The sequence below is a fragment of the Solenopsis invicta genome, chromosome 16 (assembly GCF_016802725.1).
Source record: "Solenopsis invicta isolate M01_SB chromosome 16, UNIL_Sinv_3.0, whole genome shotgun sequence".
NCBI lineage: Eukaryota > Metazoa > Arthropoda > Insecta > Hymenoptera > Formicidae > Solenopsis > Solenopsis invicta.
This window is the reverse complement of record NC_052679.1, coordinates 23357925-23380354: the sequence shown is the minus strand read 5'-3', so window position 1 is coordinate 23380354 and position 22430 is coordinate 23357925. Positions and strand designations below refer to the sequence as shown.

Below are 22430 nucleotides of genomic sequence, written 5' to 3'. Positions count from 1 at the left end.
ATAATCTACATTATGTACAATGTGTAAATTATATTTTACGTGTCATACATGTGAACCATGATTAATGAATAATAGAAGTTCTAAATTTGAATTTATCAAAAATAGTAAAAATTATATTCTATTTTTTAATTTTTAATATTACATATTTTGATCAGTACTAAAATCAGATATATTAATAATATTAATATTTTTAGAATTTAATTACTTTTTGTACATTAAATTATTTATTTTATAATAATTTTTGTATTGCTTGTATTGTCTACATGGTACATACATTCATTTGTACATAACGTAAAAAGTACATAAATAATTCATCTTGAAATTTATAATCTTGATATACATAATCTATATATAATCTTGAAATTTACGATACAACTTTGCTTCATATAAATAATAATTCAAGTTCCATTTCGTTATCTTCGTCTGTACAGCGCGCACGGTTATGAACGCGCATGCTCCGCGCACGCTTACAATTGATGCAACTTCACGTCAATGACGCGGCGGCCTGTGTGTATACACTCGGCACTCTCGGACGCAAACGGTACGAAGAGGTTAGACTTAGCAGAAGTCGTATGCGTGGCCGGATCACAAGACAGCTCTACGAGACTGAATAATTTCGGATTTCGAGAGTTACGCCCGGCGGACAGAATCGATGCTGTCGTTGCGCTCGCTGCGTTCGCGGCGCAAAAACACGGGCTCGTGTAACAGTTTCGTGACGTGTCTTCACGGCGGTCGCGTGGCTTGTCGTTTGGCAGGTGCGAATCAGCTGTGTGATTCTAAATACATCACTTACTCCGATGTTCTGTAGCCACGTGTACTGTCGCGTCCTAAATCGCATTGTAACGAGACGTGGATGTCCATCCGTTTGCGAATAAATTTGTTTTCTTCCAAGTTTTTCGATGATTCCATTTAACCCATTTCCTTCGCGCGCGATTATCGTACGAGTAAATGATAACATCGATGACGATATTGGCGATATAAAAGTTTTAAGTCAATACAATTTTTTAACAGATACAATCGTATCTCGCGTACGATTGACGTTTCTATCAATTTGCTTCTTGTAAAAATAAAGCAGTTTCTCATCGTTAAGCATATTTCTGATAATATCTGTATGTTTATTATTTGTTTAGTATAATTTATTGAAAAGTGCAAAGCATCCTTTTGGAGTTTTATTTTTTATTTTATTTTGTATATTACGTAATGATACGAACAATATCGCTTTAGTTTCTAATCTCGTATAATAATATGTGTACTTATACAAAGTATATTTTGTAATTTTCAGACAAATCTACATGTCTGTATCAAGATATATAATATTTATTCCAAATTGTTGCCTACCACTTCATTGAACAGAAATGGTATAAATCAATTATGATACGTCATTATTATGAGAAAACAGAAAAGAAGAGTGATAAGACAATTGGTGGTATCTTCGATTAAGAGAATTATAAAAATATGCTAGATGCTCTGCTCTACCAAGCACAATGTTTAAATTGGAATCCTATATAACACCAGTGATTCTCAGCTATGTAGAGAAATATGTAAAAAATTTTAAACCAGAACAGTCACAGGTATGACACATGTACATACATAGGAAAGTTTTCAGGATTTATATTGATTTTACTGCAAATTATATTTTCTAAAAATTCAAATTTCCTTTTAACAATAATACAATTAATAGCGTGGAATAAGAAAAATAAATGTAAGGAAATGTGTACATATATATATATATATAAAATAAAATACTTGCATTATTTCTGAGCATCAAATAACTTATTCCACAAATAAATTAATGGTATATTAAGCAAGCATACTTAATGATTTTAAAATATGATGAATTGAGATACTAGAAAATGAGATAGTAGAAAAATAAAGTGTTTCTTTCAGGTGTCCTTGTGGGGTGGAGATGCATCGTTTCAGAATCTGGATTTACGATTGGAGGTATTGGAGGAACAACTTAATCTTCCATTTGTCTTTGTTAGTGGCCATATACATGAATTGTTGATACATGTTCCTTGGGTAAAAATTACATCTGAGCCAATAGTTGTTACCATTAATACCATAGGTAGGTAGCCATATTATAATATTTACTAAATCGAAAACATTATTTTTTTTTTAACATATATTAATATATTATTTCTCTTTTCCTTATAGAGTGCATTTTAAAATTAAAAGATGAGAATACCACAGAAACTAATACAACGACATTACAAAAGAGGAAGGAAACTGTGCAGTAAGTATAATTTTTTATTATATAAAAATATAAAGAAGCTTTGTACTTACAAGTAATATTTTCCACCAAAATATAAAGTATTTCTATGAAAAAAATAAAATTTTTCTCTAAGATTATAATAAGGAAAAAAACCAAGATTAGTGGTATTCACTCAATTTATGGTTTATATGAGGATTTACAATTTTTCTGATTTTTACTAAAAAACAATTATTTATCATAATTTTGTTAAATCGTTACTTATTAGTATTTATTTACTGGTATTGTTTATTTTTTTGTATTATTATTATATTTATTTACCTAGTAATTGTTTTTTTTAGTATTAGATTTTATTTATTACTATGAAATGTATATACATAAAATGACACTTTCAGCACATAAACTTTTTTAATGAACGATACATTTTTCATGATAGAGAGGAAGCTCCACCTGGATACATCAAGAGCGTAGTTACAAAAGTTATTAATAATATTACCATTCACTGCAACAATCTCATCTTAAAATATGTTGAGGAGGATATTGTGCTTAGCATAAATGTCAGGTTTTTAAGTATGCAAACTGTTGATAATAAGTGGGAACCAGCGTTTGCAGGTGGGTATTCTTAATGCACAGTTACGTACCTAAAAGTTAACATAATGTTAACATAACATATCTTGTTGATAAGTTAATATAAAATTATTCTTATGCTTAAAATACATAATTTTAGTATATTTAATTAATATTTAGAGGTCAACACCCAAGAAGTAATGCTTAGGAAAGTTGTTACTATTCAAGACTTGACATTGTGCTTAGATAAAATGGATGCATCGGGAAAGATAGAGATATATCAGGTATTTTTTTTAAAGATATATTATTTACGAGGGGATAACAACTCTTGAATTTCGGTGTGCAATCCGCTAGAAATCCATTGAATTCCTTCAAGTTTGCTGAATTCCTTGAAGTCTGATGAAGTTTGGTGAAGTCCGGTATAATTTGAGTTTCTTGTGTTATGTCATGAAATTTTGGTTTTTATAATGAACTTTTGGTTGAAATTAGTTAATCAGTTATTAAAAAGAGATTTTTAATGGCTTTTTTTTAGGAAGATCTTTTAGTAATTGCAATGAATTCCATTGAATTCCGACAAATGTCCGATAAAGTCCATTGAAATCTATAGTCTAGTGTACATTTATTTTTTGAGTGATTACCCCCTCGTATTTTTACTTTATTTTAAAAATTTTGAAAATATAGGAATAATGTCTTATATTGAAAAGATTTTACGTGATTTAAATAATTTGAATTAATTTGAATATTAATAGGATCCCGTTTTATATCGATGTTCAATGACAATCAGAATGATTATAAACTATCATAATAATAATTCGAAAAGAGCATCCATCACAAGGCTTGATCTTCATTGTGAAAAAATGGAATTTAGTATGACTGAACAACAAGTACCAATGCTCCTGAGACTGATTGCCTTAGTAATGGCGTTGCAAACAAAGCAATTTCCACCGAGCAAGGAAAAATCTTCTATCACTGTGGATGAGAGAGAAGATGTTGCACAAGGTTGAATATTGTTGTTTCAAATAGTTTTTCTCTCATATATTTTAGGAACATAATATAATATTATAATAAAATTAACAATATAATATTTCAGATGATACAAATCAAGTAATAGGTACATCCACAGACGCAGTTGGATGGGGTGGGTGGGCTTGGGATATAATGTCATCTGTTCTACCTGTTGACTGGGACAATAATTGGTCTGTCGAGCAACAAATGGCATATTCTGGTCATATCATACATTTAGGTGTTTATATAGATGACGCTACTTTAACATTTAAGGTATGAACATAATATACTTCAGATGAGAACTGTTTCTCTCTCTCTCTCTCTCTCTCTCTCTCTTTCTCTCTCTGTTTGAATAATCATCGAAATGGAAAATTAAACTTTATGCATTTTTTACAGACTGTTGAAAGTGTCAAAGAGCAGTTATTTTATAAATCTCGAAAACTTAGATACAAATCCTTTTTATCACTTCGGTTGAACGGAGTTGTGATAGATACTTTAATTCAAGGCATTTCAATGACGACTTTCCAAGTCGGAGTAGCGTGTGTACAACTTTATCCACGAGGAACGTGCAGCTGCGGTCATATAGAAGTTGCTGACGGTGTACAGGTAAAATGATTAATTATTATTGTCAGATACGAAATTAAATGGAATGTCTGAGAGGTAAATTATTATTATAGCCGCCTCTTTACGTAACAGCTGGGAACTTGAATACTGATCACTTGAAGGATTCATTGTTTGACGTAGAAGCTGCGGAAAATAAAGGGAAGAAAAGGGATTATAGGCAAGGAATAGATCATCACTTAACAACAGTTTCAAGTAAAATATCATTTATTTAAAGCACATATATCTTATATACAAAAATAATATTTATATCTTTTATTAGTTGAAAAATTATTAGAAAGATGTCCAGCGTTTGTGATGGATTATGTTTATTATGTGGAATTACCTGACGACATAACGCCGGAAAAATTACTCGAATTTGGATCAAATTTTGAATACAGGTGTTTGAAAACTCTCAAAATAATCATGTATATAATGGGATAAAAAAAAATTCTTACAAATAATTTATCTTTTGCAGCAATTTTCAGGAACGAAGAGTAGTAAGATATGTAGCCGGAGATCTCACAATCAGATTATGTTCTGGTATTTTTCATCGTATTGATACCATCAAACTAGCTGCCGCAAAATACGATTATAATCCTTATCTTGTAATAAAACCAGGTAAATATGTGTATTAATGCAGATGCATTTTAATTTAACACTGCAATCTTATATTGAATAAAAGAAATAAAGACTATACTAAATTTTAATTTTAGATCCTCTTATCGATGAATTACCTCCCGTTACGTTGGAAGAGTACGAAGCGCTCAGGGAAAATGTATCAATGACGGAAACAAAATTTGTATTAAAAAGAGCATCGCTACAACTACAATTGGTGGACCATTGCATCACAGGAATGCCGCGACAACGTAAAGTAATCGAAACTCGGGTAAGATATTTATTATAATCTTTTTATATTTATTTGTTGGTTATTTTGAAAATGAATAACATTTTCCAGATTACACCATTATCTCCAGCCCTTACAGACGATCCTTTTGTAAGCATTGAATGCGACGAAGCGATTGCCACTATAGTACAGCCTATGTATCCATTTAGACTCGTAACTTGTGCATCAAAGTTAACAGAACTATCGCCAGAAATGTTTATTCAGTGCCATGCGATTACTGATATACAAGTAAGCAAAATTTCATGCACAATATTTATTAAACATCTTCAAGATTAATATTGAAACGTTTATACAGGTGATTGGAGTAAAAAGTCAGCTCCACTTAACGAAAACATGCGACACTTCGATAGTAATGCCTTACTCGGTGGAAGCCTCTTTAAAAATATTATTGTATCCTCAATATTGGCGAGACATAGACATGATTCAAAAATCATATTCTTTTCGCTCGGATAGTATTACTATCACGGGGACTAAGGCGAAATTAATGGCTGCGGCGGCTATTATAACTTCTGTTTTTAATCCTGCAGATACAACGAATCCACTTATCTGTTCTACCCTTTTTAACGATGCCTGTCAAGAAAAATGTATACGAATATTAAATACTCTACTTTATCTTTTTGTAAATTTTTAACTTTTATTTAAAGTACAACTGTAAAATTTTCTCGTACATTACAGGTCCAGTGTACTTAGAGTTATATCTAGAAAATATAAATTGCAAGAATGTATCGTCTTCAGTTACGATATCGAACGAAGTGAATGTAAATTCTATAAAAATATTTGCTTTCAATGATTCTCAGCAAGCTTTTATTCTTTCGGGTCCAGAAAATCATGACAGCAGGTTTGCATATATGTATATATTAATAATGTACAGTTAAAAATTGTATAAAATTTTGACTAATTGGAATTTTATATTCACAGCGAGGCCGGAAATGTACCGCTGTTGTCTGCCGTAGTACAGTTTCCTAAAAGCATTGAAACGCAAACACACCCGTCTCTCGTTTCGTTTAAAATTTCTGAGATCAGAGCTTCCTTAGATCCACTTTTCTTCGAATGGCTGGAATATCGTGCCTCCTATCATAAATCGGGAAGTGTACATATACGTTCAGATAGCCAGCAAATGATTACTGAAGGTACATCGTCTGATACTGGTACGCGAAAAAAGACATATCCGAGTCTACACGAAAGCGTGCACAGTTCATCAGACAAAGAGAAAAAGAGGTCGGCTGTGACAGAAAAATCGAAAACGCTACGAAATGATGATATGCAAAAGAAAAGTGAATGTAAAATGGAAGAGGAACAACAGGTACTAAGATTATTTACAAATACATTAATCATTTATATACATTGCATTGCGATCGTATTGATCAATTACTGTTTATTGATACGAAAAAGTGATTTTTAACGAAACATGGCATATTGCATGTATTAAAGAAATAAATATCTAAAATTTACAGAAATCGGAGATATTGATCAGATTGGCAGAGACATATTCGTGGTGGTACAGTCTCGTGCTAAACGGTTATATAGGACATATTATCATTTACATTCCATCTGATACAATGAGCGGCATTGGGGCTAATGGTAAATATTCTAATTGTATGCAAGATAAAAAGGTGGGAATTGAATTGCCTTGAGATTCGTTTTTAGTTTTATTAATTGTCGACAATTTCTACCTTTTTTATCAATATTAATACGTATCATTAATAATAATATATGTATATTACTAAGAAAATATATTACAATTACTAATAATAAAATATATTACAAGGCATAGAACAAGCTAAAGACAGAGCCTTGGTAGAAAATCAAAACCTACAAGTAATAATAATAAAACTGCCAAGTCTTCTTATACATTCATCTAATCTGAGTGCTGAGATGCTAAATCCATACTTACAGACTCTCCCTGTTAAATTACCGGAATCTATGTGGACATATCGTAAGTTTATATATAATTTGCAAAAAAATTTTACAAAAATTATTGCTACAATAAAATACATTTTCTTTTATTATTGTTATTATTTCAGGAATGCAGAGTTTTCCATGGATATTAAGTCTTATCGATTTTCATTGTTACACGTTGCAGCAGCAAACACAAAAGAACTTTATAAAGAAAGTTACGTTAAACGCTACAGTAGCTCTTACAACCAAGATAGCTGCGACTGAGTTGAATACACTTACCGCTTTAAGTGTTTGTGTACATATTGATAATTCGCCTATTATTATTTCACTTTCAGAGGACCAGGTATTAACTAAAATTTTGTTTACCATATTTTTATCGTACTTTATATAACGTACAACCAAAGAATATAAATTTCAACATGCTTTTATATACCTTAGGTTATATTTATGAGCAATATAGTTTCAAACATTATAAGAATATTACAAACATTATGCGATTCCCGACAAGACAACGTAATTATACCACAGATGAACAACGAAATGCAAATTGTTCTGCCCGCTATACCTCAAACTCCGTCCACTCCGACTCAAATAATGTATCAAGAAGACACTACCAATTCAACCATGTCTACGTCGAAAGACGATCTGGGATGTGGTAAGCTGGGTATATTTATCTCTGATATTTGTTTCTATCGTTAATATACATGTTTTACAGAAAAAGATGGCTTAATTGTAACGGCATGGATTCAATGGACCATAACGAAGGTGGCAATTAAATTATATATTATGGGACGAGAAGATACACCTTCTTTAAAATTAATGTTAGAACTGGAAGATATTATAACATCGTTAGATTTGCAATCAGTTTATATGCAGTTAAAAAATAAAATCACAACGGCTACGATATTCCATTACGTTAGGTAAATTAATTTCTCTAAAATTTTTGTGCATAAATTAAACTTTTAGCAAAAAAGATTTTGAAAATTGTTATTACTATTATTATTATTATTATTATCACCGTTTAATTTGTACATTTATACTGATTTGATAGAGGTCCACATGCATTAAGTTGGGATGTTGGTGAATATGCTGGATTGGTACTCTGTGGAAGAGAAGATAATTTAGAGAAAGGTGACGATTCAGGTTTTATAAGTTTTACACTTACTCGTGCAAAATCCGGAAATGTGTACACACGTTGGGGCACTCAAAAGCATTACAAGCCTCAGAAGGTAGGGCAATTATATCCAATCATTTAATTATCCGATTATACTTGTATTATTATATAATGAAGAATAATGCTTATTTATCTATTTGTGAAATTAATAAACGCTCTGATATTTGAATATCTAGAAAGAATTGCTGGATTCTACATTGTCTACGAACGGTTATATTTCTGAAGTACTTATCAAGATGCAAATGGTTGATATAATTTTACCGATTAGTGTGATTAGCAAATATGCTCAATTAGTGAAACCTTTTACGTGCCTCGGTTCGTCCATTGAAAAAAGCACAGACTCAATCCGTAATAAAAACATGGCCACACCATTAGTTGGTATAACCAATTTAAATAATGAATCGTTGCCGTTGATACACCTAGAATTTAAAGGTTTTCGTCTTATGATGCCAGCTTTCACTGATACGAATAAATTACAACACGATTTACTGATGCTTCAGGTTGTAAACTATTTTACCTTTGCATAATTTCTTTATCAGTGTCAGTATAATTTAAACTTATTTATCTGGGTATTATGTTATATAGTTAGATGGAATACGCATTACACCAGATGCGGAAAATCCTATTTGTAGAATTCCACTACGAACCGACATATATCAATTAGCTGCTCGAGCAAATATATTAAACGTACCAGGTTCGGTTGTAGAAGACCGACAGTATCAAATTAGTATTAAAGGAGTGTGTGCGTATACCACCACTTGGAAGAATTATCAGCTGAGCATTAATAAGGTTTATTATCACAACTGTTTTGTTTTTTTTTCTCAAATTCTCCTAAAAAGAAATATTTTATGCATTATCTAAAATTTAAAACATATTTCTTGAAATGCTATAATATAAATTTGACACAAATAGTGTCTATTATTTTCAGAGAATGTCTCAATCATACCTATATACAATGAATGAGAATCCAGCATTGGAGTGGAATAAGCTCGGGAATGGTAGCAGTCTAGATCCATACTTTTCAACATCTCCAGTATTAACAAAGTAATGCAATTAATACAATTAATATTTATGCCTAAAAAGCTATATAATAATTATTACGTTCTAATTTTAATATTTAATCCTAGATTTGATCTCTGCTTAATTATTGCCCCAGCTGTTACATTTAAAGGAGGTACAATAGTCTGTGGAAGTGCCATTGAAGTAAATTGCATTACAGACATAGAATTGACAATAAATTTAGATCAAATTAAATTGATATCAACGCTCAATAATGAATTTATAACGTTTCTGTCCGGAAGTTTTGAGAAGATAGATGATAAAAATAGTTGTAATAATATAGATCAAAGATTTTCAGGAACTCAAAGCATTAAGCCTATTAACTGGTTAAAACAGACGTCAGATGATTCAGATATCGATTTCACAAAAGATAGTGGCGTCGATTTTGAAATGTCCAGTTTGCATTCAACAATAATTGTAAGTTATTAATAAATAACATTTCATGATTTATTTCAAAATTTATGAATATTAAAAAACTGAATTTTCTTGTATCAGGGAAGACCCACAGTTGAAACTATGATACTTTCACCATTTGAATTTTTAGTAAATTGTGGAAAGATAACGTTTATTCTGTACGAAGTCCAGAGCACATTTCTCGATTTAGAAGATAACGTTGTGAGTAATAATAATTACGTTGAAATTAATTTATTCAATTATAGTATTTTAAAATTATTTTTTAAATATAATTACTATTTTCAGGATATACACAAAACTGACTGCGAAGACGATAATGACAATGTAAAACAGCCACTACTTTATCTAATGATCAATCAGCCAAATATTTATTTCTCTCAGCAACATTTATCTAAAAAGATACAAGTATATATTATCATTTACTTTCAAAAAGTTAAAATACGTTGTTTAGTATTAATTACATTACTGTCAATATTTTATTTCAACTAATGTTGCGATTTGTAGATATCTTGTTTTGACATAACAACAGCGCTTGGCGATGCACAAACTCTAAATACGATACCGACCGAAAAGAATTTTAAAATTTATATGATAGAAACAAAGCATGGTGATCCACATCCAGACACGGGTATCCCACCTTCTTTTGCAACAGTAAAATCTGAAATGATTCTAGGCAAAAGCCGCCAGTTTTTCATTGAAATGGGACGACCGGCAAAAGTACATCTTTCTTTATCTCGGCTCAATCAAGTCTATGATATACGGAATAAGGTGCTCAACGAAGAATGCATAACATATTTGTGTGCGTTTCAATAGTTCTATCTTACATTATATTTATGTTCTAGGTGTTATCGTGTTTTATTGATGACGACGTCGCGCAAATACCTATAGAGAAGAAGGAAACTACGCATTTAGATTCTCAAAATTTAGTCGCACCGACTAAATCGAGGAAATTTAGTATACCTGATCTACATTTAAATACAAGACAGATTGTATTATCCTTAAAGACTGACACCGGAGCAGAAATCATTATTAGTTTAGCATCGTTAAACGGAAACCTGTCGACACTTCTAAGACCAGACAGGATATATTCCAATCTGTCTATAGATTCTTTCATTGTGTCTGCTATCTTAAACGGGAACATTAAGGTTCTATTAAATCCATGGTGTTGCAATGTAACAACTTGTTTACTTTGGGAGTCTTCGTACAGTAGCGAAATCATTCCGCAAATACAAATACAGGCAGACAGCGAAAGTTTGTATCTCGATTTTGGGCCGGATCAGATAAAAATTATGAAAATGGTCATGCAAGATTGCCAGTTATTCTTAAATGAGTTTGCCTCGTTATCTACGAGCGAAAATAAAAACGAAAAGCAAATTGTGCTATCGACTGAACAACATTACAAAGATGATCTGAAGGCGGGTGCGTTCCAGTTCGTCGATGGCACTGCAGACGAATTACCTTTTCCGTATCAAGTCAGTCAAATTACATAAAAGTGATAAATAAAATCAAAATAAAAATTTAATCCTTTTTCTTTATTTTTCTGCAGGTGGTATTTTTTGTTTATCCTCAACAGGCAATGGCATGGAGATACCCCCAACCTCGTATGTTAACAAGGATACACATATCTCCTGTTCCATTTGAGGTAAATAAAAATGCCTTAAGAAAATTTTTCAAATAATTTTTCAGAATCTTTCAAAATTTCTGTATAATTTTGTAACTTTTTAAAAAATTTTTCAAACTTTTTATACAAATTAAAATACTTCAGAAATACTAAAAAAAAACCAATAGAATTCTTTTCTAGAATTTTTTATATGTGTGAATTTTAAAGTACTCTAAGATTTCTCATTCTAAAATTTCCAAAAAAAATTTGAAGACATTTTTAAAATGTAAAAAATACTTAAAAATATTACGAAAATTTTTTTCATTAGGGTACTCAGTATTTCGGACGTTAACTTAAATGCAAAAAAACAAATGCTTTGTGTATGTAAATATAATGTTCAAGCTGTGAAACAGTATTTTTATTCTTTTATTTATTTATTTTATTTTATTTTATTTTGTTATAGGCAGCGGATGCCGACGACAATTACATCGACAAGGTTCCCTGCGTTCTCGAATACTGGAGCGACAGTCACATGGCATACCAACGTTATGCCGATTTTTATTTATCGGAAACGGATTCTTACCGAGTAGATTTGCCGGAGAAGGCACCGGCGCGAGCAGTAGCTTGTGTATGGCGTGTTGTTATTCTATCCAACGGCAAGCGACCGCTTTCGAAAAGCATCATTTCCGCTCGTGCACTCGCCGCCTGCCTGCGCATCGATTCCTACTTTAATCCTTTGTTAATACCAAATGTACAGGTTGCTTTAAATATCGGCGTTCTGCACATATCTCTGTACAATCATATCGATACAACTGTATATAATAATTTACCGCCACCTCTGGATAAGTATACTCTGAATGGAAAAATTCCAGAGATACAATGTTTCATGTCTGTGGAACAGAAAGGAGCTGTTTTAGTGTTCAATAAATGGATAGATGACTCTATACTGTTCGACATCGGCGGCAGCCTGAGCATACATGTATTAGATTACAGTCATTTAACAATGCAGGAAGTACTAGACTCCCTAGAAGGAAGATTTCAGCTGTCGTTGTCAGAAAAGATAGATTCTTCATTAACGTGCAATCCGTTCACATTGAAATTAGGACCAGCGATAACGCACACTCTTGCAGTTTCCACTCATTTGTGGCTGGCATCTTTCGACGAGGAAGAAAAGAGCGTGATTATCCTAACGCGTTATGTAATTGCTAATGATAGCAATATACCTATACGCTTTGGTCAAAGTAGCACTGGAGACAATATACTTCTCGAAAGCAGACAATGTAGCTTTTACTCTTGGCGACAAATCGGCAATCAAATGATACGGATATCGATCGAGGAAAACAGCTGGATATGGAGCCGGCCTTTCCCCGTTAACAAGGATGGAGTTCAAGTGATAGAATTCAATAATTCAATAATTAGCACGGCGATCTTCGTAAACGTAACGTCGCTTTCCGCCACACAGAAACTCGTAACGTTCTCAGGACAACTAGTGATTTCCAATCAGTTAATAGATAACTTCGAGATGAGATTGGTAAAGTACGAAGAAGTTGACTCGAAGGTAACAGTTTCCAAGGAAGTGTATTCCATACCGGGCAAAAGTTTTCCGTCATCTATTGTGCTCGAGAATAATAAGAAGATGGCTATGCGATTACGTTTCACCAATTTGACGCACTTATCTTGGACCGGAGATATTCCGTTGCAACCTAACATCAAGTGGGGCCAACCGTGGCTCGTCAAAGTACCTTTGCAAGAACGCGGTCAATTTTTAAGTATATGGGTACGAATCGTGACGCAGATGATACACGATAAAATGAAAATTCTAGCGGTACTGAGTCCCCTCTATATGATTAGATCGCATCTACCGGTGCCGGTCAAGGTACAAATGGAAACGCCGTCTCTAAAGATGTCGTCCAGTACGATGGTGAACGGTCGCGGCGATTGCCAACAGCTGTATTGTCCCGGCACGTTCGAACACTTCCATCAGTTAACATTTCAACTGGAATCCGGGGTGTCCGCGTCGAACCCTTACGTGCCACTTTCGTACAGCTCTGTGGATCAACGGAAATTCTTCCGAAGACCTGATGTAGAAGATATCGATAAAATTCTGCTAGAGCTCAAGGACAGAAAGGACGAAATAAAGTGGCCCTTTCAGGGAGACGAGACCGAGGAATGGATATCCGCGGAACAGCCGCAGACGCACGTACAAGTGAAATACCAGGACGCAGGACTGGTTTCCAGCACTCTTTTACTGGAACTGCAGCCTTGGTGCTTTGTAATGAACTCGCTGGGTTGTCACATCTCGTTGGTGTCGGAGGATACAGAGCTCTGTCAGATCTCTCACTACGGCATAGTCACTCCGCCCAAGTTGGAGAGCACCTTTCATGTGGGTGTCGGAATTGGCGACACCTACTACACGTCTCCAACGTTGCAATTGGCTCGACCCGACTGGAGCCAAAGCTTCTACATGCCTCGAATCTGTGGTCTTGTGCCGGTGGAGGGAAACATTAAGACATTCGTGGACTGCGGCACGAGCGTGTCCATCCTGAACATTGGCTCCTCTATGCACGAGGATATGCGCCTGGTTCGGATCACGAGCAGCCACGTGATCGCGAATCTGACGCCTCAAGAACTGTGCGTGGCCATGCTCGCGGTACACGAGGAGGCGCGAAATCTTCAATTACCCCATGATCTCACTCCCTACAGCCTAAACATCTCGCCGTCCGAAGATCAGCGGCAAGGCACACCAATCGTCCAGTGGTACACGTTGTACACAGAGAGTAACGTCGAACCGCTTATATTGTATATATCTCTCAGCCTCGGTCACAAGTGGTCTTGCCCGATCAGAGTGGACCAAGCTATGAGCCGCAAATCCGTTGTGATTCCGAACGGTTCCTTTACCACGCCAGTCATTGTGACAACGCAGGAGGATAAAGGCAGCACGTTTATCGTGATACATAGTGACGATCATCCGCAGTTGTTGATCGAGAACGCTTGCGGCTTCAAAATTCTGCTAGGGCAAGCCGACGAGAAAGAAAATGAGATATTATCAGATAGCGCTCATTTCACATGGATATGCGAAGTCGATAGTGGCGCAATGTCCCATTACTCTCTTCCCTGTGCCAGTAACAGACTACCTGATACTACAGTTCCGAGCACATCAAACGTGCTGTTATTTTCCACCATGCAAAACGATCAGGCAGCAGAAAAAGGGAATTTAAAGTGGTCAAGAGGTGTAAATCTGTCCGCGTTATCATCGACACCAATAGATCAATATCTACGATTACCCTCGTACGGTGATGTAAAGCTTATAATGCATAATCGCTGCTACACTACTCACATAAGTATCGTGCCTATCTCTCAAATTGAAATATCGGCCCAAGACATCAGGAGCAGATTACTACGAAAGAAGAACACGGCGAAAGATTACGATATTGCGTTTAATAATCCTCCTCCACTGAAAAAATCGGAAGAGGATAAGTCATTGTCATACATACAAAGTTCATCTAGCTCAACGTCACTAACGAGCTTCTTCTCAGCCCAAGAAGATATCTTGATGACGGAACAGATGCCCACTTCAAGTTCAAAGCAGTTAATTCCGAAGATAACGAAAACTTGTACTGACGAGGACCGTTTGAAGTCCACTAGCGACGCTAACTCGACCAATTCGAAGGAAGGCTCTGCAATCATTTACATGCGTGCATGTACTATCGTTATTCTTCAAGACATCAATGAAAATGCACAAAGGATCGAAGTCGCTAGCCTGTCTATGACAGACTTGGTTGTCACCGTGAATTCAAAAGCCAGATTTATTAATCTCTATTGCTACATAGGCGACTTGCAATTAGATAATCAATTGTTCGATCAGGGAGGTTTCGATTTCCCTGTGGTATTAATAAATCAGAATCCGTTGTTGAACAGAGAGATGGCATTTTACAGCAATAACTGTTTAATGACAAATATGGAAAGGATCAAACAAGATTCTTTGGTAGCCATCGAATATGTCTGGGAAATAAACGGAAATATGATAGGTACATATTTTATATTTATGACATTATCTAATAGGGTAATATATACAGATAGAATGAATAATATTTTAATTATATTTTATTGTCAATGAAATGGGGAAATTATAGATAACGAATATTTTTAAGCAGATAAATATTTCATTAATAATAATATATATAATATTTTTCTCTGTTGCAGCTTCAAAAGAATATCGCATGAAGATTGCGCCTATTAGTGCATACATTGAGGATACGTACATAACGCAATTATTAGATTACGCGACTTCGATGATACCACCGCGATTAGTACTGGATGATGGTATTAGAAAGACACAGCCAATAGCCGCACTGAACGCAATGTGCATACCGGACTACATCATGATTGATTCGAAAATCTTAAGCAAACCACTGAGATTGCAGAACTTTGTGATAGAACCGCTATCGATTTTGTTGAGCGTTCACACTTCTATGCGACTCTATATCGCTCTAGATCATTCCCCACTATATTTTGGTATTTTTGAAAGGAAGAATCTGCTGACCACTCCTTATAGGCTTGGCAATGCCCTTACTATGCATTATTTATCTGGCGCTATATTCGGAGCAGGTCAATATACGTCCATATATTATATAAAAAGCTTATTTTATATATACTTATATATTAATTTAAGAGTAAATAACAGCATTATATATCTTTTTATCCCAGGCTGGGTAGTTGGATCATTAGAAATACTTGGATCTCCGGGAGGTTTGGCGCAAGCACTTGGATCTGGTCTCAGAGATTTTGTTTCACTGCCATTTCAAGGACTGCTGCAAGGTCCATGGGGTTTTATCGTCGGAATTACACACGGATCTGCCAGTTTAATGAAACACGTCACAGCAGGTGTGTAAAAACTGTTAATATTTATTTCATTATTCTGAATATACGTGAAAAGAGTAAACAATATCTCATATATGCAGGTACTGTAAATTCCGTAACGAAACTGGCGTCTAGTGTTGCACGAAACTTGGATCGTTTAACGCTGGACGAGGAACATCTTCAGCGACAGGAAGAATCGCGCAGAATGCGTCCTCAAGGCATGGCGCAAGGACTTTATCAAGGTTTAACTGGTCTTGGAATGAGTTTGCTTGGTAATTGCTTAAAATTTGTTTTATTAAACCAGGAATGAGCGCATGAGCTTAACTAATATTAATACGCGCATCCCGGTCATTTTAATCGAAATATATTTTTGCATATGTATATGTAATATAACTAAATAATAATGAGAAAATTTTCCAATATTTTGAAGGAATTTAATAGTTAATGAAAATAATCATCTTTTTATGTCGCTTTTTCTTTTCTTTCCTTTTTTTTCTTTTTTTAAATTTATTGCTTTTATTAAACTAAATTAAATTTGTTAAACATATGTACTTCTAATGTGTGTAAATATAATAAAATGTATTAATATGTTTTTATAAGAAAATGTATTAATATGTTTTAACTTTATTACAACAAATTATTAACTTATCAATATGTAACAACGCAATAACAAGAGAATTATTTTTTTTCTAATTTATATATGTATTGTTTCCTTTAAATTTATGGGATGTTTTTTTCTTAATAATTATTACTTAGTTATGATACATATATTAATAAAGTAAAATAAAAATGTCTATTTTTTTTTTTTATTTGATAAACTTAAACTTTTCTCAAAATTTCCAAAAAAATGTACACTTATCTATATTATTAGGTAGACGCGTATGATTGCTAAAATCGATTATTGTAAATATATTAAAATTTACATGAGAATTAATAAGCGTGTGTGCGCTATCTATTTTTTGAAGAAACATGAAAAAAGATTTATATTTAAAAAAAAGAGAAAAAATATGATAACAATAAATTGAGATATAAATAAGAAAAATGAAAAAGCGGCAAAACAACTGGGACACTCCTAATCTTAATAAATTGCAATAATTAATTATTAATTAATTACAGCGGCCGTGGCGGGCTTAGCACATCATCCTTTGCAGCAAGTATGGTCGGGCGAGGCAACGACGAAAAGTTTAGTCACTGGAGTTGGACTCGGTCTAGTTGGTGTCGTCACTAAGCCATTGAGCGGTGCCGCGGAATTAGTTGCTCTCACAGGTCAAGGATTATTACAGGGAGCTGGATGGAATTCTTTGCCTACGGTAAACTTAAGCATTAGATGTTTCCCAATTTCTAGAATTTTATATTTTACTGTTAAGGTAAAGACAAGAAAAGCAATATAAGAAAAGAAAGAGAGATTAGATTATAAAAGAAACTAGGTGTAAAAACTATGATAGATAGGATAAAAATAAAGAATGAAATGTTGTATGCATAATAGCTGTTGTGAATTAGATTTGTTAGTTATAATATTTGTAATGGATGGAAGAGTGCAGTTAAGTGTAATTTATAAACTGTGTCCCTTTTCTTAGCATGTCAGCAGAAGCAAATAAATTATTCTATTCTATTCATATTTTATTTCCATAATGATTTTTATGTATATTTACAGCCACGTCAAAGACCAATCGTGCAATACACTACTGGCAATAACAGCACATCTGTACGGTATACTTGGCGCTTGTCATCTTTACTTGATCATAGTCACGATAGCATCCTTCATGTAACCAGTGCAGACTACGTGATTCATCAGGGCAGTAATCGCGCAGTGACCCTCGTCCTAACACGACAAGCTTTATTACTAGTTAACTTGGCCGAGGATAGCGTAGAACGGATATTTTCACTGAAAGATTTGACAAGCGTCGATCACATCACAGAATCGACAATGCTGTGCTTGTACTGTCCACCGACCGCAATACAATTGAGCAGACCGTTATCGCCAGCCGAACATGAGGTAACATACTGATTTCGTGAATATCAAATACAAATCGCGTATGTAAATCTAATGTAATAAGAGTTTTGCTTTTCTTTCAGATGAACCAAGAAATGAGAGCGCGAGTTGAGGAATATGTGCGGACGAGCAGCACTGGTTTGGCAAGTGTATCGACCAACAGCGACAGACAGTCTGATACCTTCGAAAGAACATCCCCACATCCAGAACATACACTTACATTTTATGTTTGCCCAGATACCCGCAATTATTTATTATCATTGTTCAACATCGCTAAGCGACAAAATCAAGGCTCCGGTTTCGCCGTTTTGTAATCAAATGCATTTCCAGGCGATTATAATTAAATATGTACAATGACTGAGAAGATATTTCAAATATTACTGTATGTCGAATCAAATACATTCAAAAAATTCGATGTCCTTTGAATATTAAAGAATATCATGCTTTTTGAAATAGTATTTCAAGCTTATCAGGTTATACGCAAACAGTATTATAATTAAAAAACTGAATTAAAGAAAGTAATTCCAAAATTTTCGAGTGACATAATTAAGATTCCAAAATGTTTATAATTGAATGCTTATCTCTACTTTTATTAAAATATTGCACAATTGACTTTTTTGTTTTATATAGGAAATTTATATTACGAATTTAATAATGTATAAATTTTATTATAAATCTAGTATATAAGCTGAACAAAGTACATAAATTCTGTAAAATATTTATAATAATGTTGCTTATTTAAAAAATTCAAACGTACAAATTACAAAATATTATATGAACTTTATTTCCAAGTTATCACATATATGTGACATAAAAAAAAAATAAACTTTTATACGCATTACACACATAACCATATACAGACACAATTGTAATTGCAACACAACTTTACATAAGTTATGTTGTACGTGCCAAAATATTGTGAGAAATTCTATTATCATTGAAATTGTCATGAATCGTGTAATAGTGATTCAGTGTGTAACAATAATATATTTTGCATACTGCGGACAAAATCTGGTATGTAATAAATCCTAAAAAATTAAGCATTGATTTATTATTTATATAAACCTTATTGTTATCTTTTTAGAATATTGTGAATCCGTACAACATCGCTCGATTTATAAGAAAACCCACAAGATTTACATTGACTAATTTCAATGGATAATAATACTTTTCTACATATCACGTGTTCACATGGAAGTCTATAAAAAATACTATTACTACAGCATTCACATTTGTGAGACATCTTATGCAATTCGATCGTTTCCGGTGTGCCAAAGTGTTTCATGGTAGGTAATTGAGTATTCAAATTGCTATCTAAGAAAATATCACCAGACAATAATGGTTTATCTTCCCTGCTAAGAATTTCAGAATCATTTTCAGAATTGTTATGAACTAATTTTGAGGAAGTTAAAATATTTGTGAGCTGTCTTGGTTTTGCTCTAGCATTGGCAGTGGATGGTTTGGGCATAATCACTGTTGGCAGTTTATGACAATATTTTTTTGCACGCTGCGAATTATTATCCATCATCTGCTTGCGTACACTTGGTTTAATGACTTCAGCAGGCCTTTTTAATGAATCATTTAGCCTATTTAATACAAATTTTGGTACTTCAATTATTCTTCTATTTCCTGCTATTGCTGGACCATGGCCTAAGACTCTTGGCAGTCTCTTTACTTCATTCTGATTGCTGTTGTCCAGTAGAAACTTATCAATCCTCGACTTGAGTGCAGTTGCCAAGATGCATCTACGCTCATTGGTAAACAGTAATCCCGTGAATGGATCTGACAATGATCTACCCCAAATTCTCTCATTTTCTTCATATTTCTCTAACGTGGACTGATCTATTATATTACCACTAGGTAGTATAATCGGCTGAGTCATTATTTCACATGTAATGGGATCTAGGAAGTTTTCAGGAATTTCAAAATTTGCTTCTATCTTCAATCTGCAAATGTATGAAAAAAATTTATATTAATAATTAATATTACAACATAAATTTAAGCATTAAAATCCTTTGTATAAACGTTGCTTTCCATCACTTTTTTTACATTATTTTTATAAATATAATAAAATTTTTCAGTAGCTTATACATATGGTATATTAGATGAAACTTTTAATTCATCACTCGAACAATTAATGAATTACTCATTTAAACTTTAACATCTCTAGCAAACATTTATAAAATCGTTTATTTTAAAAAATTATATATGAATGTTGTAATGACAATGCATTTAGTTTTTGAAAAAAAAAAAACAAATACACAGAATACGAATAATCCCGTCATATGTACAAAGAATTAATAATCAATATTAGCATATTATATATAATTTATAATCACATATACTTGTCATTATAATTATATTTACCTATTGTTTCTGTTATCTTTAGGAGTATTGTCCATTTTTAATTCGGGTACAGGCAATTTCAATGGAGCCCGTTGTCCAGCCCATAAAGTATGTACGCTTGCCACAACATCTTTTCCACAACGTGAAGATACAGTTCCCCACACTTCAACCTTTCCCAATGCTGGCACTGACTTCTCTGTTTTACAAATTGTTATACGTAAAACATGAGCATATGTCGTTAAGGGTGCCAGAGAAACTTTAATGTAACGTCTCAAGAAATTCGCTGGCGTGGGGATCTCCGAGGGGTTGAGGTCACCGGAGTAAAACAGCACTCCGGTATCGTTGGGACCTAAAAATCCACTGGACAACACGGTGTACGGGATACTGCTATCAGTGGTATTCCTGGAACAAAGCTGAAAGCCTGACGACTTTTGCGATCCGACGGACGGCCAGATCAAAACGTGATTGATCGAGATGTTACAGAGGAACGTGATGTCTATATGAATTGGTGGTTTGATGCAGGAGTATGCCAGATATCCTTTGCAGGAACCGTTTATCAAATTCGTCACTTCGTATCCGTCCGTGTTGATAGCACTGCATTTAATTTCCGGTCGTAGACGAGGATCACAAAAATTCAGGAGCATCTTTCGTCTATTTGTAAACTAATGGCAATATCATGATGTTAGAAAACATGCATTTTGCATCATTTGCATGCAATACTAATTATTACGAAAAATGACTGACAACCTCAACCAACCTCAACCAGAGAGCAGACCACTGCATAAACTTATGAAGCTCCAGACTCCAGAGTATACTTCTGCGGGGGTGGTGATAAACGCGGTAAGGGGAAATAACGGACGAACTCGGCTATTTCCGATATGGTTCGGATGTGCTCGGCATTACCGACAAGAATGGGTGCTTTCCAAGATTCAAATAAGAGAAAGCGAACTGATCATGCGCTGTGACCATATGCGTATGCAAAAAGTGCACGAATTTGAAATGTGTGAATAAATACTCTCTAATTACACAAACTGATAAATGTGTAGAATACCCCCACCACCTCCTTTTGACGAAATTAGGCTCATTCGACGCGTTTCTCTTTTCTTCTCTTCTATTCTTTACTATTACAATTTATTTTGTGAAAATGGTTATTCACGCGAGGTGTAAAGATATTTACGCGGTCTACGTTGTTTATTAAAGTTTAATTATAATCAAAGAAATAATACATAATTTTATCAATTTTATCTTGTGTTCTGTTTTTTTGTATCTTGACTTTTTATTTAATTTCAGTCCCTGTACATTAAAATCTTATTAGACAATTTGCGAACCACATGGCTTAGCGAGAAATCTCCTGATTACCGTGCCTCTTGTATGGAAGATAATGAGATAGAGGATCTTAATGAAAAGCTGATACAGTTGTCATCTGTGCAAAAACACTTCTCTCCGTCTCTCTGCCCAATAGTTCACTGTGCGAACCAGAGGACGATTGTGGTTCTACGGTAGATGCTAAGACTTCTCTGTAATTCAGCCATTGTGTAATTCCATGGGATTAACAATGATTTTTCAAAATACAAATTAACCACCTTTGACGGTATCTTTATAATGTCTGAATTTACCAGCACATAATCTATCTACATAAATACATTCTCAAATTACCTGTTACAAATGTAATTTAACACTTTGGGTAATGAATCCTATGATCTTCTAATTAATAACCTTCCTGATGAAATGGATGTTAATGTCATTAAGCGTCGTCTTAAGCAATTGTCTAACAATTGCGGTGGTCGCGTGATAGAT

The 22430-nt window shown here is 33.8% G+C and overlaps 2 protein-coding genes across 4 annotated transcripts; one reads left to right on the top strand and one right to left on the bottom strand.

Moving 5' to 3' along the window:
- Positions 1 to 496: 496 nt before the first annotated feature.
- LOC105199580 (vacuolar protein sorting-associated protein 13B) lies at positions 497 to 19327 on the top strand. Of its 2 annotated transcripts, none has more exons than XM_039458247.1 (39): positions 497 to 541; positions 1283 to 1571; positions 1888 to 2065; positions 2155 to 2233; positions 2646 to 2821; positions 2957 to 3060; positions 3526 to 3775; positions 3867 to 4054; positions 4178 to 4387; positions 4459 to 4597; positions 4665 to 4782; positions 4860 to 5002; positions 5098 to 5270; positions 5340 to 5516; positions 5584 to 5872; positions 5964 to 6126; positions 6207 to 6591; positions 6743 to 6869; positions 7057 to 7224; positions 7313 to 7530; positions 7626 to 7842; positions 7903 to 8107; positions 8239 to 8416; positions 8538 to 8861; positions 8947 to 9150; positions 9290 to 9405; positions 9489 to 9837; positions 9916 to 10035; positions 10120 to 10239; positions 10339 to 10602; positions 10677 to 11306; positions 11381 to 11476; positions 11898 to 15462; positions 15638 to 16042; positions 16142 to 16318; positions 16396 to 16566; positions 17411 to 17604; positions 17949 to 18290; positions 18371 to 19327. In XM_039458247.1, the coding sequence occupies exons 2-39, from the start codon at positions 1485 to 1487 to the stop codon at positions 18599 to 18601; spliced, it is 11280 nt and encodes a 3759-aa protein (XP_039314181.1). In that variant the 5' UTR covers positions 497 to 541; positions 1283 to 1484; the 3' UTR covers positions 18602 to 19327. The 2 variants fall into 2 exon arrangements, with proteins under 2 accessions (XP_039314181.1, XP_039314180.1); XM_039458246.1 differs by having other exon boundaries at positions 498 to 755.
- On the bottom strand, positions 19048 to 21549 carry LOC105199565 (RING finger protein 37). 2 transcript variants are annotated; one of them, XM_011166728.3, is made up of 3 exons: positions 21391 to 21549; positions 20655 to 21295; positions 19048 to 20233 (listed from the first exon to the last, which is right to left on the bottom strand). In XM_011166728.3, the coding sequence occupies exons 2-3, from the start codon at positions 21275 to 21277 to the stop codon at positions 19360 to 19362; spliced, it is 1497 nt and encodes a 498-aa protein (XP_011165030.1). In that variant the 5' UTR covers positions 21278 to 21295; positions 21391 to 21549; the 3' UTR covers positions 19048 to 19359. The 2 variants fall into 2 exon arrangements, with proteins under 2 accessions (XP_011165030.1, XP_011165023.1); XM_011166721.3 differs by having other exon boundaries at positions 21381 to 21526.
- Positions 21550 to 22430: the final 881 nt, after the last annotated feature.

Bases quoted from the DNA above. Each gene is read 5' to 3' on its own strand.
- LOC105199580 (XM_039458247.1), top strand. From the start codon at position 1,485: ATGTTTAAATTGGAATCCTATATAACACCAGTGATTCTCAGCTATGTA. The intron at 7,843-7,902 runs GTAAGCTGGGTA...CATGTTTTACAG, and splicing joins GAAAGACGATCTGGGATGTG to AAAAAGATGGCTTAATTGTA. The intron at 16,043-16,141 runs GTCAATATACGT...TTTTTATCCCAG, and splicing joins TGGCGCTATATTCGGAGCAG to GCTGGGTAGTTGGATCATTA.
- LOC105199565 (XM_011166721.3), bottom strand. From the start codon at position 21,416: ATGCAGTGGTCTGCTCTCTGGTTGAGGTTGGTTGAG. The intron at 21,296-21,380 runs GTTGTCAGTCAT...TATTGCCATTAG, and splicing joins TCTGGTTGAGGTTGGTTGAG to TTTACAAATAGACGAAAGAT. The intron at 20,234-20,654 runs GTAAATATAATT...ATACATTTGCAG, and splicing joins AAAGATAACAGAAACAATAG to ATTGAAGATAGAAGCAAATT.